Source organism: Dama dama, chromosome 7 (genome assembly GCF_033118175.1).
Source record: "Dama dama isolate Ldn47 chromosome 7, ASM3311817v1, whole genome shotgun sequence".
NCBI lineage: Eukaryota > Metazoa > Chordata > Mammalia > Artiodactyla > Cervidae > Dama > Dama dama.
The window spans coordinates 37,380,204-37,396,629 of NC_083687.1; the positions used below are offsets into that span (position 1 = coordinate 37,380,204).

Consider the following 16,426-nt stretch of genomic DNA (forward strand, 5'->3'; position numbering starts at 1 on the left):
GGAAATCCATCTCAGGGCAGAGGAAGCCTGTCCTAGGTCTTTAACCATAGACATAGACCACCACTACCACTGAGGAAGAGTGTGGTCTTTCTGTAATAAACATTAACACACATAAATTTAGATGTTAAATTTTAAAACTACAAGTCAAAATTTAGATAGTAAGAGAATAGGATAGGTAGGGTAGCCTATATATCAGCTTCCCAGGTGGTACTGGTGGTAAGAACCCACCTGTCAATGCAGGAGAGTAAGAGACACCGGTTTGACCCCTGAGTAGGGAAGACCCCCTGGAGGAGGGCATGGCAACCCACTCCAGTGTTCTTGCCTGGCAAATTCTCCTGGACAGAGGAGCCTGGTTGCTATAGTCCATAGGGTCTCAAAGAGTTGAATACGCCTGAAACAATTTAGCATACCCGCTTAAGGTGTATAGAGATACTGACATTTTTTATTGCTCAGAGCACTGGTCACTCGAAGGCCACCATCACTGTGATCTTTCCCTATTGCTCTTATGCAGGTACCAGCATTGATAAGAGAGAAGAAACAGTGAGAGCTCCACCCCCAGGATGTGACTGCACACTATTTCTATGGTTGCCAGGTTTTCCTCCTTAGGCATTCCCCACCACAGATTTCCTCCATTCTGTCCTGTTGGGCCATCTCCCCATCAGCAGCAGCAGTCCTCATCCTGGGATTTCTCTCCAATCCCCATGGCTCCAGCATCCAACCACCGTGGGCACCAGAGGATCAGCGACCTTGTTCAAGGTATATAAGGCCACGGCATGGATTATCTGTGTGGTTCCACTCCACCTGGACTGTCACAGATCAGCTACTTCACTCCAAAAGCCTCAAATGCCTCCCTTCTGCCCAACCAATTGCCCTGAATGCCAGGATCTCTCCCCTGCTTCAGCTCCCTGACCCCCTGGTGCAAACTGGTTCTGCTTGCTTTCCCTCCTCCTTCTTCCCTTAATCCTAGTGAGTTTTGCATGAATCTGTGATTTCCTTTCTAGTGGTCAGGAACTCCTGATACATCTCTAGAGGTACTTAAATCTGCATTAATTCTTTTTTTAACACCATCCTTATAGAGAAGGCGGACAAGAAGAAGCAAATGTAGAAAAATACAGGAAACCTATTGAAAATGTGAGCATTTCTCATTTCCCCAGTACCTCTTTACTCCCCCATCCTGCAACACAAATTAGTGCAACTCACGCTTTCCTAGACTTTTCTCTGGGTGCAGAGAGTGGGGGACAGTCTCTAGGTGCAGCATATGGGGCTTCTCATTGTAGTGGCTTTTCTTGTTACAGAGAATGGGCTCCAGGTACTCCAAGTACTACAGACTTCAGTAGTTGTGATATGTGGTCTCAGCACTTGTGGTTCCTAGGCTCTAAAACAGACTCAATAGTTGTGGTGCATGGTACTAGTCACTCTGTGACATGGGAGAGCCTCCCAGATCAGGAATTGAACTCATGCCTCCTATATTGGTAGGCTGATTCTTTACCACTGAGCTTCCAGGAAAACCCTGTACATGAATTCTAGATGCATCCATGGAGAGAGATGTACTCCGTGTCCACCTACTCCTCCACCATCGTGTTGACCCTAACGTATGTATGTCTTAGAAAAGATTTTCCTTTTCTACTGAGTTCAGTAACAAAGTCATCACCTCACAGGTTTACTGTTTATTTTTTCATAAAGAGCATACATAATTTCCATTCTCTCAGGCAATTTCAATTATACAGCACAATCTTATCCCTTATAGTCACCATGCTCTACATTAGATCCTCAGACCTTATTAAATGAGAATGTGTAACCTTTTACAAATCTCTCCTTATTTTCTGCACCCTCCAACTCTTGACAATCACTTTCCTGTTCTGTTTCTGAGTTCCAATTTTTTTTAGATTCCAGATAATTGAGATCATATGGTATTTCTCTTTCTCTGTCCTATTTCACTTAGCATCAAGCTCTCCGGTTTTATCCATTTGCCACAAATGATATAATTTCTCCCTTTTTAACATGGCTAAATAATATTTACACACATACACACACACATATATATCATATCACATTATTTTAATCTGTTCACCTGTTGACAATATTGAGATTGTTCATTTATCTTGGCTACTGTGAATAATGCTTCAATGAACATAGGAGTACAAATATCTCTTTAAGATAATGATTTCATTTCCTTTGAATATATATCCAAAAGTAGGATTGTGGTTTCGTTTTAGTCATTAAGTTGTGTCCAACTCCTGCAACATCAGGGACTGTAGCCTGCCAGGTTCCTCTGTCCATGGGGTTCTCCAGGCAAGAATACTGAAATGGGTTGCCATTTCCTTCTCCAGAGGATCTTACCAACTCAGGAATTGAACCTGGGTCTTTGAGGTAAGCTTTGAGCTTTGAGGTAAGCCAGAAGTAGGATTAATGGATCATATAACATTACTCTTTTAAATTTCTTGAGGAATCTGCACAGTTGTTTTCCATGGGAGTTGCACCAATTCACAGTCCCAGCAACAGTGCACAAGACCTACTGCTTCTCCATACCCTCATCAACACATGTTATTAATATTTCTTATCTTTTTGCTAATGGCCATTCTAACAGGTATGGGGTGATATTGCTTGTGCTTTTGGTTTGCATTTTCCTGGTAATTATTGATGTTGAGTATCTTGTCATATACCCTTTGGCCATCTGCATGTCTTATTTAGGGGGGAAATGTCTATTCCATAAAGCTGTAGCATATTTTTTGTATACTGTATTCGGATATACAAAACTCAGTTGCCTATCCATACACCAATAGCAAGCTATCTGAAAGAGAAATAAAGAAAACTATAAATATATAAAGTAATCAGAATAGAATGGCATTTGCATAAAAACATATACACAGGTCAACAGGCCAGAACAGAGAATCCAGAAAGAAGCACACACCCATGTATTGTCAATTAATGTATGACAAAAGAACCAAGAATACCCAATGGGAAAGGATGGTCTCCTCAATAAATGGTAGTGGGAGAACAGGATAGTTGTATGCAAAAAATTAAACTGTACCAAAAATGGATTAAAAAGTTTAACATAAAACTTCTAGAAGAAAACATTGAGAGAATCTCCTTGACATATGTCTGCAATATTTCTTGTTTTGTTTGACACAAAAAGCAAAGGCAGCAACTGCAAACATAAATAAGTGGGACCACATCAAACTCAGAAGCTTCTGCACAGCAAAGGAACCCATCAACAAATCAAATGGTAACCTATGGAATGAAAGGAAATATTTGCAAATTACATATTTGATAAGGTCTTAATATCCAAAACTATGTGAGATTCATACAACCAAAGAGCAAAAAATGCAAATAACCCAAATTTTTAAAAAATCAAAGGGAGAATAACGGTTTTGTTAAATATGGAGATGAGAAACAGAGCAATCTTTTCCTACAAGAACAACAAAAGCCTATGTCTTCCTTGCATTGCTTCCTTTCATGTCCACTTATCATTTTGGCGATTATAGTTCTCAGTGCACATTCTTCATCAAAAGCAATCACCCCACAGGGAGCTCTAATGTGTGCTAGGAATAGCCCTACTGTACAAAAGCTAACATTTACACAGTTACTAATGAGACATATAAAGAGCAAGGTAATTGTCAGTGTTTGCCACTCCATTGTTCTGTATATTCTATCTCAAAATTGAACCACTTAGTAATGAAACATGAGTTAGGGGATCTCAATAATATTTGGACAGAAAATCTTTTAAAAATGGGAACATTTATGGATTATAATTTGGGGGGATTTATTATTACTATTTTGATTGTATTAATTATCTGCTACATCAGGTTCAGAATTTATTATAAATATTAATACCAATGTAAAGACACATAGTACTGAAGTTACAGCAGCTGGAAAAAGACAAAGACAAAATATGAGGCAGGAAGTGAAATTATAGAAAGTCTGCAATGGTATCGAAATAAGGGGCAGTATTGCATAGAGAGAAAGCCAACTTCTCAAAGTTGCCTGAGGCACCAAGAACAGTCAGATATGAGAATCCAGATTAATTTGAATACCAGAAACTGGACCAAAAGGAAAATGAAGTTCAGAAAAATATGGTAATACTAAAAGCCAAAATTTAGACAGCAAGAGGATAGGGTAGGACAGCTGTAGATACTGAAATTCAGGAATGTATGAAAGCAAATACATTAACAAGCATCAGGAAAAACAAAGAACAAAAGGGTCTGAAAAATAAACCATCAAGAGCCTGGGTAGTCTGATCAAAAGAACAAGAGAATCAATAGGAAAACCAAAGTACAAACACTTGTGTAAACAGGAGAACCAGATGATGCTCAGAAGAGAAAGTGTGGGACTTAGTGGACCAGAGAACAGAAGATTCCAGCATCAAGAACACAAACTCTGGAGCAGGGCTCATATCTATTCATTTCTGGGAAGAGCCCCAATTTCAATGCTTGGGCACAATAGCACCTAAAATTGTTATAGGTAGAGAGTATGGCTTGATGGGAAACAGTGGAAACAGTGGCTGACTTTTATTTTGGGGGGCTCCAAAATCACTGCAGATGGTGATTGCAGCCATGAAATTAAAATATGCTTACTCCTTGGAAGGAAAGTTATGTCCAACCTAGAATGACCAGCATGTGACCAACCAATACTGATTATGATCAACCAATATGACCAGCATATTAAAAAGCAGACATTACTTTGTCAACAAAGGTCCATCTAGTCAAGCCTATGGTTTTCCCAGTAGTCATGTGTGGATGTGAAAGTTGGACTATAAAGAAAGCTGAGTGCCGAAGAATTGATGCTTTTGAACTGTGGTGTCGGTGAAGACTCTTGAGAGTCCCTTGGACTGCAAGGAGATCCAACCAGTCCATCCTAAAGGAGATGGGTCCTGGGTGTTCATTGGAAGGACTAATGTTGAAGCTGAAACTCCAATACCTTGGCCACCTGATGCAAAGAGGTGACTCATTTGAAAAGACCCTGATGCTGGGAGAGATTGAGAGCAGGAGGAGAAGGGGACGACAGAGCATGAGATGGTTGGATGGCATCACTGATTCAATGGACATGAGTTTGGGTGAACCCCTGGGAGTTGGCAATGGACAGGGTGGCCTGGCGTGCTGCAGTTAATGGGGTTGCAAAGAGTCAGACACAACTGAGTGACTGAACAGAACTGAACTGAACACTGAGAAAAGGACAAAAGTGTTTATCAGTTTATTTTGCTCATTCAACTACAAGTTTAATGCATAGTTATCCATTGATAATTGATTCCTTCAGTTACAGTGTGGATAATACACTGAGCTCCTCTTCAGTCATATATTGGATATTTAGGTATGTTATATGATCACCAAATTATATTTTAACAGAAAAAAATGTCATATAGTTAGCCGTCTTCCAATAAATGATCAATTACATTCGGATTTATGATATTCTTCTGTCCTTCAGTTCAGTTCAGTTCAAGTCACTCAGTTGTGTCCGACTCTCTGCGACTGCATAAACTGCAGCACGCCAGGCTTCCCTGTCCATCACCAACTCCTGAAGCTTGCTCAAACTCATGTCCATTGACTCGGTGAGGCTATCCAACCATCTCATCCTCTGTTGACCCCTTCTCCACCTGCCTTCAATCTTGCCCAGCATCAGGGTCTTCTCCAATGAGTCAGTTCTTTGCATCAGGTGGCCAAAGTATTGGAGCTTCAGCAACAGTCCTTCCAATGAATATTCAGGACTGATTTCCTTTATGATTGACTGGTTTGATCTCCTTGCAGTCCAAGGAACTCTCAAAAGCCTTCTCCAACACTACAGTTCAAAAACATCAATTCTTCGGCGCTCAGCTTTCTTTATTGTCCAGTTCTCACATCCATACATGACTATTGTAACAACCACAGCTATACTTACTGCCTCCTATATAGTCTAATTTTGAAAAAGCACAAAGTTCCATGTAGGAATTAAGTGCATATTTATCTTTATGCATAACACAAGCATATACACACAGAAATATATGTACACAAACATGCCTGTGTTATATGAACTCTTATTCTCCTTGCTTGTCCCAATAAGATTAGATGTTCAGAGATATAGTCCCACAATTCTCCAACTTAATTCTGCTTTTTGAGAAACACTTCTTTTACTTTCATCACCTAATTTTAAATAACCATTTTATTCTTAGATACCATGGCACTATACAACTCAGAGAAGAGAAAACCTTAAAAATTCTGATGTTCTTCTTCTTTAGTCCCTAAGTGATGTCCAACTCTTTGCAACCCCATGGACTGCAGTATGCCAGGCTTCCCTGTCCTTCACTATCTCCCGGAGTTTGCTCAAACTCTTGTCCATTATGTTGGTAATGCCATCCAACCTTCTCATCCTCTGTTGCCCCATTCTCCTTCTGCCCTCAATCTTTCCTAGCATCAGGGTCTTTTCCAATGAGTTGGCTCATTGGATCAAATTCTGCTCAGGGCAACAGGGAGAGATGAGGCTTCCCTGGACAGGATGGCTTTTGCTAACCTCAGGCTAATACATCATCTCAGAGTGGCTCATGTTTTTATTTATGCAGGGTCCCGCCTGCTCCTGCTGCTGGTGGTGTCAAATCCACTCTTGTGCCAGGGTGAGGACTATGCACCATACTGTAAAAACCAAACTGGCGAGTGCCGGATTCCCCTTCAAAACCTGTTTGACACAGCAACCACGGTGGCTAACTACAACCAAAGGCTCGCCAGGGAAATGTTCGATGAATTTGTAAGTACTGTACTTCTTGCTTATTTCCATAAGAAACCTTGGTGAAAGTGAGTGGGCTATGTTATCCTTTAAACAAGAAGGCTGCATCAGCCAAACTTCAAATAACACACTTCCTAAGTCAAACATGTCATCAGCTCATAAGATGTGTAAATCGAAGAAAGGATTAATTTCATGAAATGTCAAAGATTCTTAGAGTGAAATATCTGATTCAATTTCTTTTCATTAATTTTAATTTTTAAATTTCCAAAATAAGTTTAAAGCACCTGTATTTGTCATCTTGAAGGTGTGTGTTAGTCGCTCAGTCATGTCCTACTCTTTGTGACCCCATGAACTGTGGCACTCCAGGCAAGAATACTGGAGTGACTTACCATGCTCTTCTCCAGGGGATCTTCCCAACCCAGGGATTGACTTGATGTCTCCTGCATTGCAGGCAGACTCTTTACCACCTGAGCCACCAGGGAAGCTTGGAGTCCCATTAAATAATACCATAGACACAGTGGATTAAACAATAGAAACCTATTTCCTCACAGTTCTGGGGACTAGAAGTCCCAGATCAGGGCACCAGCAAGGTCAGGTTCTGGTAAGAACTCTCTCTTCCCAGGATGGCTTCTCCCTGTGTTCTCACAGGTTGAGGGAGTGGGAAAGAGAGACAGAGACAGAGACACAGAGACAAAAGAGAAATCTCTCTGGTGTTTCTCCTCATGAAGACACTAATCCTACTTGATCAGTGTCCCACCCTATGAGCTCATTTAACCTTAATTAATCTTCATAAAGGCCCTTTTCCAACCACAGTACATACTGAATCCATGTCAGGAAAACAAAATGATGATAGTTTTTTTAATGCTACTAAACATTGTTTTGTCTTCCCTGATAGCTCAGTTGGTAAAGAATCCACCTGCAATGCGGGAGACCCTGGTTCAATTCCTGGGTAGGGAATATCCCCTGGAGAACTGATAGGCTACCCACTCCAGTGTTCTTGGGCTTTCCTTGTGGCTCAACTGGTAAAGAATTTGCCTGCAATGCAGGAGACCTAGATTTGATCCCTGGGTTGGGAAGATCCCCCGGAGAATGGAAAGGCTACCCACTCCAGTATTCTGGCCTGGAGTATTCCATGGACAACTCCATGGTATCACAAACAGTTGGACACAGCTGAGTGACTTTCACTTCAAACATTGCTCTAAGATTGGCAATGAATAGGTTTAGAAGTACAATAGAAGGATTGGTTTAGAATTGGAACCAATTATTCTTTCTGATGAAAGTATTTTGGAAGTTGTCTTTCAGATTACTCAAGTAGCCCTATGTAGAGCAGACACTGATAAAAAATCATGCTCATGTTTCTATTAAATTCATGTAGTTCTTTTTACTCAGTAGTTTTTCTGTCATCCTCCATCTTTGACTGCTATTTTTTTTCAAATCTTCCAAGTAATCTCTTTAAATGTTCATAACTTCCTCTAGATTACTTTTTCTCTATCCATGTGTTAGCTGATTTTTGCTGTTCTTATTCTAAGTCCATTGCTTAGTATTTCCTATACTTTTATGCAATGCTTTTCTAACTTACCATTTGTCATCATCAACAACATTGTATTCTGCATCTATGGTGAACACTAAACTATAGGTGTGTGGATTCAGAGCTTAATCAGAGGAAAGTTATAATTTTATAACTCCTATTAAGGAAGTATATAGTTTCTAACCCACAGTAAACAAGATGTTATATAACTACATATTGGTACATATGTATTATATTTTGTTCAAATACTAAAAACAAGATACTTAATAAAACATTAAATATTTGATATTTGTGGTAATTTTAGTGTTTGCTGTCCTAATATTAACTGGAAAGGATGAAATTAAACCTGGGAAGAGCAAAGGAGGGAAGAGTTTCAAGTTTATAAAAATTAGGTGAAAAACAAAAACAATTGTTTATAGTGATAATGGGAAGAAATAAAGGAAATAAAGAAAATAAATAAATAAATAAATAAAGGAAAAAGAATGACGTTCAATTATGCAACCCTCATTAAAAAAAATTATACATCTATCAGCTGTGTTAATATTCTGGTAATGAATTTCATTTATTGAATGCCTAAATAACCATAAGGAATTGAATGTGCTTGATCACTCCCAGGGTAAGCAGTACGGCCAGAGAAAAAACTTAACTCCCAAGGTCCTCAGCAGCTGCCACACTACATCCATCACCACCCCTGAAAGCAAAGAAGAAGCTGAAAATACAGAGGTGAGGATTTTATCTGGGTTTTTCACCCAAGCGACTGAGACAGTGCACTCGTGTTACTAGGCTTTAGATTATTAGAGTAATGGTAACTGCACTTGCAGAGAAATGTGGAGGAATACTAAGCAATCAAAGAGAAATTACATTATGTAGTTGATAACGTATGAATAGAATCAAGTGATGACTAAAGATCTGTCAGTTCAGTTCAATTCAGTCGCTCAGTCGTGTCTGACTCTTTGCGACCTCATGAATCGCAGCTCGCCAGGCCTCCCTGTCCATCACCAACACCCCCAACACCTGGAGTTTACTCAAACTCATGCCCATCGAGTCGGTGATGCCATCCAGCCATCTCATCCTCTGTCATCCCCTTCTCTTCCTGCCCCAAAGATCTGTAGTAGCAAATAAATAACAGATCTATAAATTCCCATGCAGATAACCTTAGTTTAACCAACGCATTAGACCCAGGATTGCAGCTATTATACTGTATGAAAGCATGGGCTGAAAAAAAAATTCTATGTGTAAAATATAAGGTTGGCAGAATTCATGGATATATAAGAAACACAGTTTTGAGTATTCCCTGTGACCAGTGACACCTACGTAAGAGTCACTCCTACACTGCACCATTGGAGACATTGCTTCTGACTTTCAAGACTCTCCTGATTCTTCTGCTTCTCTGAAACCTACTTCATTTATCATTCTCAATGATTCCTCTGTCACTTTTATTCTTAATTATGAGTCTCCTCCCCAAATGTCCTATAAAATATTATGTTTTGCTTCTTATGGTTGCAACAATTGTCTCTGCTCTGATGTAAACACAGTCTACAAATTGAACCTCAATCATTAATCCCAGCTCCAACTTTTTTTCATTTTAATTGCTCGTTTCTGATTCCCACATTAACCACAATCCTAACATTATTTAAAATATTTTCACATACATCTTCTCTTAAATACAATCTGTTCTCTTACTAAAACTTTATTAATAATATCAACATTCTTTCTATCTGCTCAGCATCTTAATAATGGAGATGATAAAATGAAGGAAGAAGGTCAAGGATAAAGAGGATGTTTTTAATGAATTTAAAATAAACTTAAAATTTATTGAGGGCTATTACACTGCCATACAATTTACAAAGTGCTCTGTGTTCATTACTATGCTTAATCCTTACAAAAAATCCTGTAGCACAGTGACTGTTATTACACTTTCTGAGATGAAGAAACCAAGGCTCAGAAAAATTAAGAGATTTGCACACATCACACAGGTGATAAGCAGTGAGTCTAGGTTTCATACAACTCAGAGCTCTCACTCTTCATCTTTAAGCTACAAAGCCCCCTTGAAAACTATGCTGCTCTCACCCTAGACTCTGTATTTCACTACAGCTCCTTGGTCTCCTATTATATTTCTATTGCAGTGTCGATTCGCTTCTCTGCTCTTCATTTCCTGTACCACTATATTATTTCATGCCCATAAGGAAATCAAGCCATTAATTAGAGATACTCAGCCCCTGAGAGTTTCATGCCCAATCCTTGTAGTAGTGAACTGAATGGGGGGGGGGGGGCTCCATTGTGAATCCCACTGATGCTGTTACTAAAAACAATACTGTGCCTTTTTCTGCCCCTACTCATGTCAATAGAAAGACTGCTCTGATAGCAAATGGGACTGCTGTTGGTATGGATTGAAGAAAATGTGTTTAAGAATTTCATGTCTTCTTCATTATCTCTTTGTTCAAATATCATAAAACTACCAATCAGAAAATGAATTAATGAAGGATTTGATTCATTAATACAAATGAATCATTGGGTGAAAATGACGTGGGCATGGGTAGGATCCACGTTTCCTGGGTCAGGTAGTCTAGGCACATATTGAGCTCCAAAAAAATATTTAGATTTCTCTCCCTGAACAAGCAAAGCATTCAAATATAAAAGAACTCACTGAGGAGATGGTTGAATTTCAGAGGGAAAAAGAAAATATTTCATGTTCTAAATTAGAATTCATCAAAAGGATTATTTAAATGACACTTTTTTTTAAGAATTTCAGCAAAGTATAAACTAATAGTATACATTTTATAATTTTATATCCTTAACATCTTTAAAAACTTTGCATACACAGAGGAATAATAAAGGTTTTTTTTTATATGCTCAGCCTTGCTGAGCGAAAATCACATGTTACCAAGCCCACTGAATTTTGTTTATTTTAATGAGATTGTTTTCCTGTGGTTGCTTAGGACAAAATCCTTTTTAGGTTGGTAGTCAGTTTGCTCCACTCGTGGGATGAACCTCTGCATCACCTAGTCACAGAGCTGCTGCGCTCGAAAGAAGCCTCACCTGATCTCTTGTCAAGGGCTGCAGAGATTGAGGAAAAAACCAAAGTACTTCTAGAAGGTGTGGAAGAGATACAAAAAAGGGTGAGCCATCTCCTGAAGCCTTCTTTGCTTTCCTCATGAATGAAAGATGACCTCCGTATTGAGGAATGAGTTTTGAAACATCTGACTTTATAAGGACAAGATTCAGGCCTTCTATATTCTAATTGCTGTTATATAAAGCGAGAGCTTAATCATTCATAATGCTAGATTCTATTGTAAGTGAATTAGAATTCAACTACAATTTTTGACAGGTGCAGCATTCCCTGCATTGCACATAATTCCACCAAAAGCTAGCCTCTTGCTGGGCACATGTGGTTGAAATACTTTCATGGGTAAGAGAATTGAAGCACAGAATGTGTAAGATCAATATTTTCTTCAAAGCAACCCAGGTGATCTGATACTGATTGTCTGTTCATATTCTTTCTTTGTCCTCTTCAAAGCAAAGGATGAGGATGGGAAGAAAGGAAAGAGAAAGCCAAAACCAAACTCATACTTGAGTTCTGCTTCTTGATTTTAGATTGCTAATAGATTTTCCATACACTGGCTCCAAATCCATGTCTAGAGGTTTCATAAGTCTTCCCCAATCTTAATTTGATAATAAGAAGGAACAAAGAAGGGCAAATACTAATAACACTCATAAAATTCATTATCTTTTGGGTACTTAGATTCATCCTGAAGAGCAGGAGAAGGAGACCTCCTATCCAGTGTGGTCAGAACTCTCCTCCCTGATGTCGGAAGATGATGATGTGAACAAAACTACTTTTTATAAAATGTTCCACTGCCTACAAAGGGATTCAAGTAAAATTGAAACCTACCTCCAGATGCTGAAGTGCCGATACACCACATGCTAAGCCCACAACTATCCCAGCCAATCCTGAGATGGTTAGTGATGATCCATCCTGTTGCAAGCTTCTTTGAGTTTTATAGCTATTTAATGCATGTTTGGGTGTAATGGGTCTCATCTGAAACAAAATAAACACAGATTCTGTAGAGATGTCAAAATCTAAGAAGGAAATTTGTCAATGTTTTTATCTTCATTTAATAGAAAATCAAAAGAAAATCCATCCCTACCTCTGAGAGAAAGAATTTCCTATTAAAATTTGTCACAAATAGCAGGAACTGACATGACAAAGACCATTAAAGAGCTTACTAAAGAACCACACAAATTTATGCTGGGTCAAGTTATAAGAAACAAAGAATTAGATAATTACTCATTGTGCTCATCACGCTACCAAGAAGACTGAATTCTGAGAATTCTTTATGAAAGCAAGCCACAAAGTGTCAGCTGATTCTTACATTGTCACAGTGTTACAACAGACAATATAATTGCTTTGTACGTGGCTACCTAAATAGAATGAGGTTTACTAAACTGCCTAAAAATTCTTAGGATGCTGTCTTAGTCCTCCTGGGCTGCTGTGACAAAATATCATAGAATTATGAACAATAAAAATGGATTTTCACAGTGTGATCAGATAAGGCCTCTTTTCATCACACACTTCTTACTATATCCTCACATCAGGGAAAGGGCTAGAGAAACTCCGTGTGTCTCTTATATATAAAAGCAGTCATCTCATCCAGGAGACTCCATCCTTCATCACCTCAATAACTTCATCACCTCCCAAAGGCCCCACCTATGAAACACTTTCATCATGGGAGTCAGGATTTCAACATATGAAAATTCCGGGCAACACAAAGGTTGAAACCATAGCAGACACAAAGGTGAATGGGCTCCATCCTCCTCCAATGGCTGTCTTCACCCACACTCCACTGCATCCTCATTTCCTGCATCATCTTGCAAAAATTCCATACATTCTATCACTCTGGGTTTAACAAGTCTAGCTTAGTTAAGTGTCAACTGTCCCCCGCCTGGGGAGTCTGAACAATTGTCCAACTGGTCACATAGAAACCAAGTAGATAAGAAAGCTGGATTCATAAACACATTTATCTGAGAATTGAGATACCATTCTCTCTTCCTTATAGAGTAACTATCCTTGTCAGTAATTATTTGGCCTTATACACATGCCCTAGTAGGTCCCCAAATTATAAAATCCTCCAAATAGACTGAGTCTCTACTGAAACTGGAGCAATGTGACTGGATTAGGGTTGCTCAGCTTGTTCAACAGCCTCCAGGCAACCTGGTATGAGGGCCAATCTCTTGACTGGCTCTCCTAAGATTCAGTGATGTTGCTGGGCTGGTTTTGCAACATGTTAGGGCTTTAGCAGTAATTCCTAGTAAACAGAAAAAGGGGAAATAAAAAAGTAGAAGGGAAAGGAGGGTGAAGAAGAAAGAAGAAGAGAAAGACAGAAGGAAGGAAAAGCAGCAAAGGGAAAGTGAGTAAAAGACTTGGGTAGTGAAGGATGAAATGCTGTTAAAACACTTTATTTTTAAAGACCCAAATATTTATGCTTTTCTTTAATGTCCTAAAAGCAAATATCTCATAATCCCTTTTATTTCCATTTTCTCTTCTCTCCTCATTTTCCGGAAATTGCCCTTTATATTAGGAGTATTCTTTTGTTGCTACTAATTGCCACAGTTCTAGAGATGAACAAAGCTTGGCAACTCTTCAGGGCAGAATCCAGGCAACTTTTCTTCTGTTATGCAAAGACAACTTTCATCCACATACAGGAACACTGTCCAGCAAACCAACCTCTTCCCTCATAGGCAGGGTTATTCTTGCCTGAGTCCTGCCCCTGCCTCTACCTGGGATGACCCAAACCTTTCAGAACATGACAGAATACTCTGCCCCAAACCAATCTATCAATCCCTCTTTTGGTTCCTTCATGCATATAAAATGTCAGCTTTCTTCTATTTTCACTTTCTTCTTTCAAAAGGCACAAGTCCATGAAAAAACACTGAATGCACTTTCTAAGTCATTTACTACCAAAAACATCTAATTCTACTGTGTTACTTGCTTAACTTTCTTTCATTCAATGTCTAGATATTTCAAGCAGAGAGGATGGTATTTATTAGAGGGGAAATTTGGCAATAAGGGGGATAATGCAATTGTAGGAAAGATACACTCACCAATAGATCACACACATCTTCATGTATTTGTCTCTTATAAAATTTATGTCAATCATAAATTTAGGATTTTAGATCAATGACAGAGGTGGTGACATTGAGAGTGCTGTCCTTGCTTGATAGTGACATATAAGCTGAATACTGTAGATTTCAGACAATATTGAACAGAGCCATAGATATTCTGTAGAGTCAGTCAGGGAAAGCCAAAGAAGGGATATCTGGACAGGATTTAACAATCACTCCCTTGCCATACAGAAATCATCAATTTTTCCCTCTTTTACAGATTTCCATGTAAGATTACATTTGAAGAAATGGCCCTGCTATATCAAGAATAATGGCGGTGGCTATCGAATGGAAACAAACAAATGAAGAACCTTTGAAGTTCACTAACCTTATAGATTAGTAAGTCACAACTTGGATACAATGAGGATTTAAGCTGAGGTTTAAAAAAATATCTATTTTCCAGAAGTAGTCTCTCTAGTGGTGGAGAAGAGAGGGTGATATAAACACACAAATTACTATATTAAAATGGTTGAGTAAAGTAAGGATAAGAGGTGATGCCAACAAGGTGCTACAGTGGATTAAAGTACAGCTAGGAGCCGTCTGAGTGTGTCACAGGAGTGACGCAACTGGGATGGCTTTATGATGGAGTTTTGAAAGGTTGATGGGATATTGATATGCAAAAATAGGAAGACAGTATATCTGTCAATTCATTTAGGATCATCTTATGAAGTAAGGATCTCTGACATCCTAAATCAAGGCAACTGAGATAATAATACATATAGCATTATAAGGTATCAGTGAATTATTCAGTCTGACAAAAACACAAGAAATGTTCATTTTTTAACAGACATGCTGTATCTCTCATGATTATGCTCCCATGATACATTGTATATATTATTGTAGTGTTAGAACGAAGAAATACTTGTATGGATTTTTTATGCATTAGGGAGAATCATTTATGCCAATTTGGAGAGTTTGTGTTTATTCTACAAAGCAACAGGAAATGAAGAAATTTTAGTGCAAGAGAACAGAATGTCCAGAATTAGAAAAGAGAAACTTTAACCTGGATTGAGGAGTTGTGACTGTTGGGGCTGATAGAGAAAAAGAAGCACACCCAAAAGAGCTGGGAATATTATGACACTAAAAATCAAAAAGGGCTCTGCCAAGTGAAAAGAAGCAAAGGATGTGAGAGATACAGGAAATGAAATAGACCTTGACCACACGCAAGGAATGAGACAGACATAAGAGTCAAAAAAGTCATCCAAGAATATGGGACTAGTTGAGTAAATAGACGACTGAAAAGTCAGAGAGAAGGGAGGAGATGAATTAAGGTTTTATCCAAAAGCATCTGAGCTCTATTTTCCTGTATTTCTTTGACTTAGTACCAGAAATCATCAAAAAAAAAAAAAAAAAAAGTTAAGTTTCTGCAGCAAATCATAGAAATAAGTACTTTAAGAGCTTCTGCTAGACCCTATCAAATACCTGTACCAAAGCACAACTACCCAGTGGTAACAAGCAGTAAGTCACTAATCACTTTCAACACTTAAATAAGACAGACACTGTAAAGCATAGAGTATGAATGGAATTAAAATGAAAACAACCCATACCTTTACAGAGCCAGCCTAAACAAAACCTTAAATGTAAACAAAATAGAGGTTATGCTCTCCCTAATAATGTGTCCACTTCCTCCAAGAATTTCTCATTCCTTTTGCCTGAATCCTCCCTTGTTTACTATCCCTTCATTCCCTTCCTCTTAGAAGATGGTCAGCTAATCACTAATGAAATAAATAATTAAAAAGTGTTCACTCCTGAGATAATATTCATATTGATGGACTCTTCAAACTGAAAAGCTTTCTAATCCCCTGAAAGTAAAATTCTCATACTGGAAGGACTCCTTCCCAGCCTCTTTCCAAAATGCCCACTGGGATGCAATTGCGACTCTAGCTATTTAAACGTCTTGTGTTCTAATTACAACCTATTTGGATAGTGAAGACAGGAGACAGATGAGGCAATGAAAGATATTGAGAAAGAAATGCATGGAAAAGTTGAAAAGATAGCACAAACCTTAAATATCGATCTGTGCCTGCACACCATACCATATGTGAT

At 38.7% G+C, this 16,426-nt stretch overlaps 1 protein-coding gene across 1 annotated transcript; it reads left to right on the forward strand.

The window, feature by feature from the left end:
• Window positions 1-581: 581 nt before the first annotated feature.
• On the forward strand, window positions 582-12,146 carry LOC133059183 (chorionic somatomammotropin hormone 1-like). The gene is made up of 5 exons (XM_061146208.1): window positions 582-756; window positions 6,530-6,711; window positions 8,834-8,941; window positions 11,158-11,337; window positions 11,961-12,146. The coding sequence occupies exons 1-5, from the start codon at window positions 582-584 to the stop codon at window positions 12,144-12,146; spliced, it is 831 nt and encodes a 276-aa protein (XP_061002191.1).
• The last annotated feature ends 4,280 nt before the right edge of the window (window positions 12,147-16,426 follow it).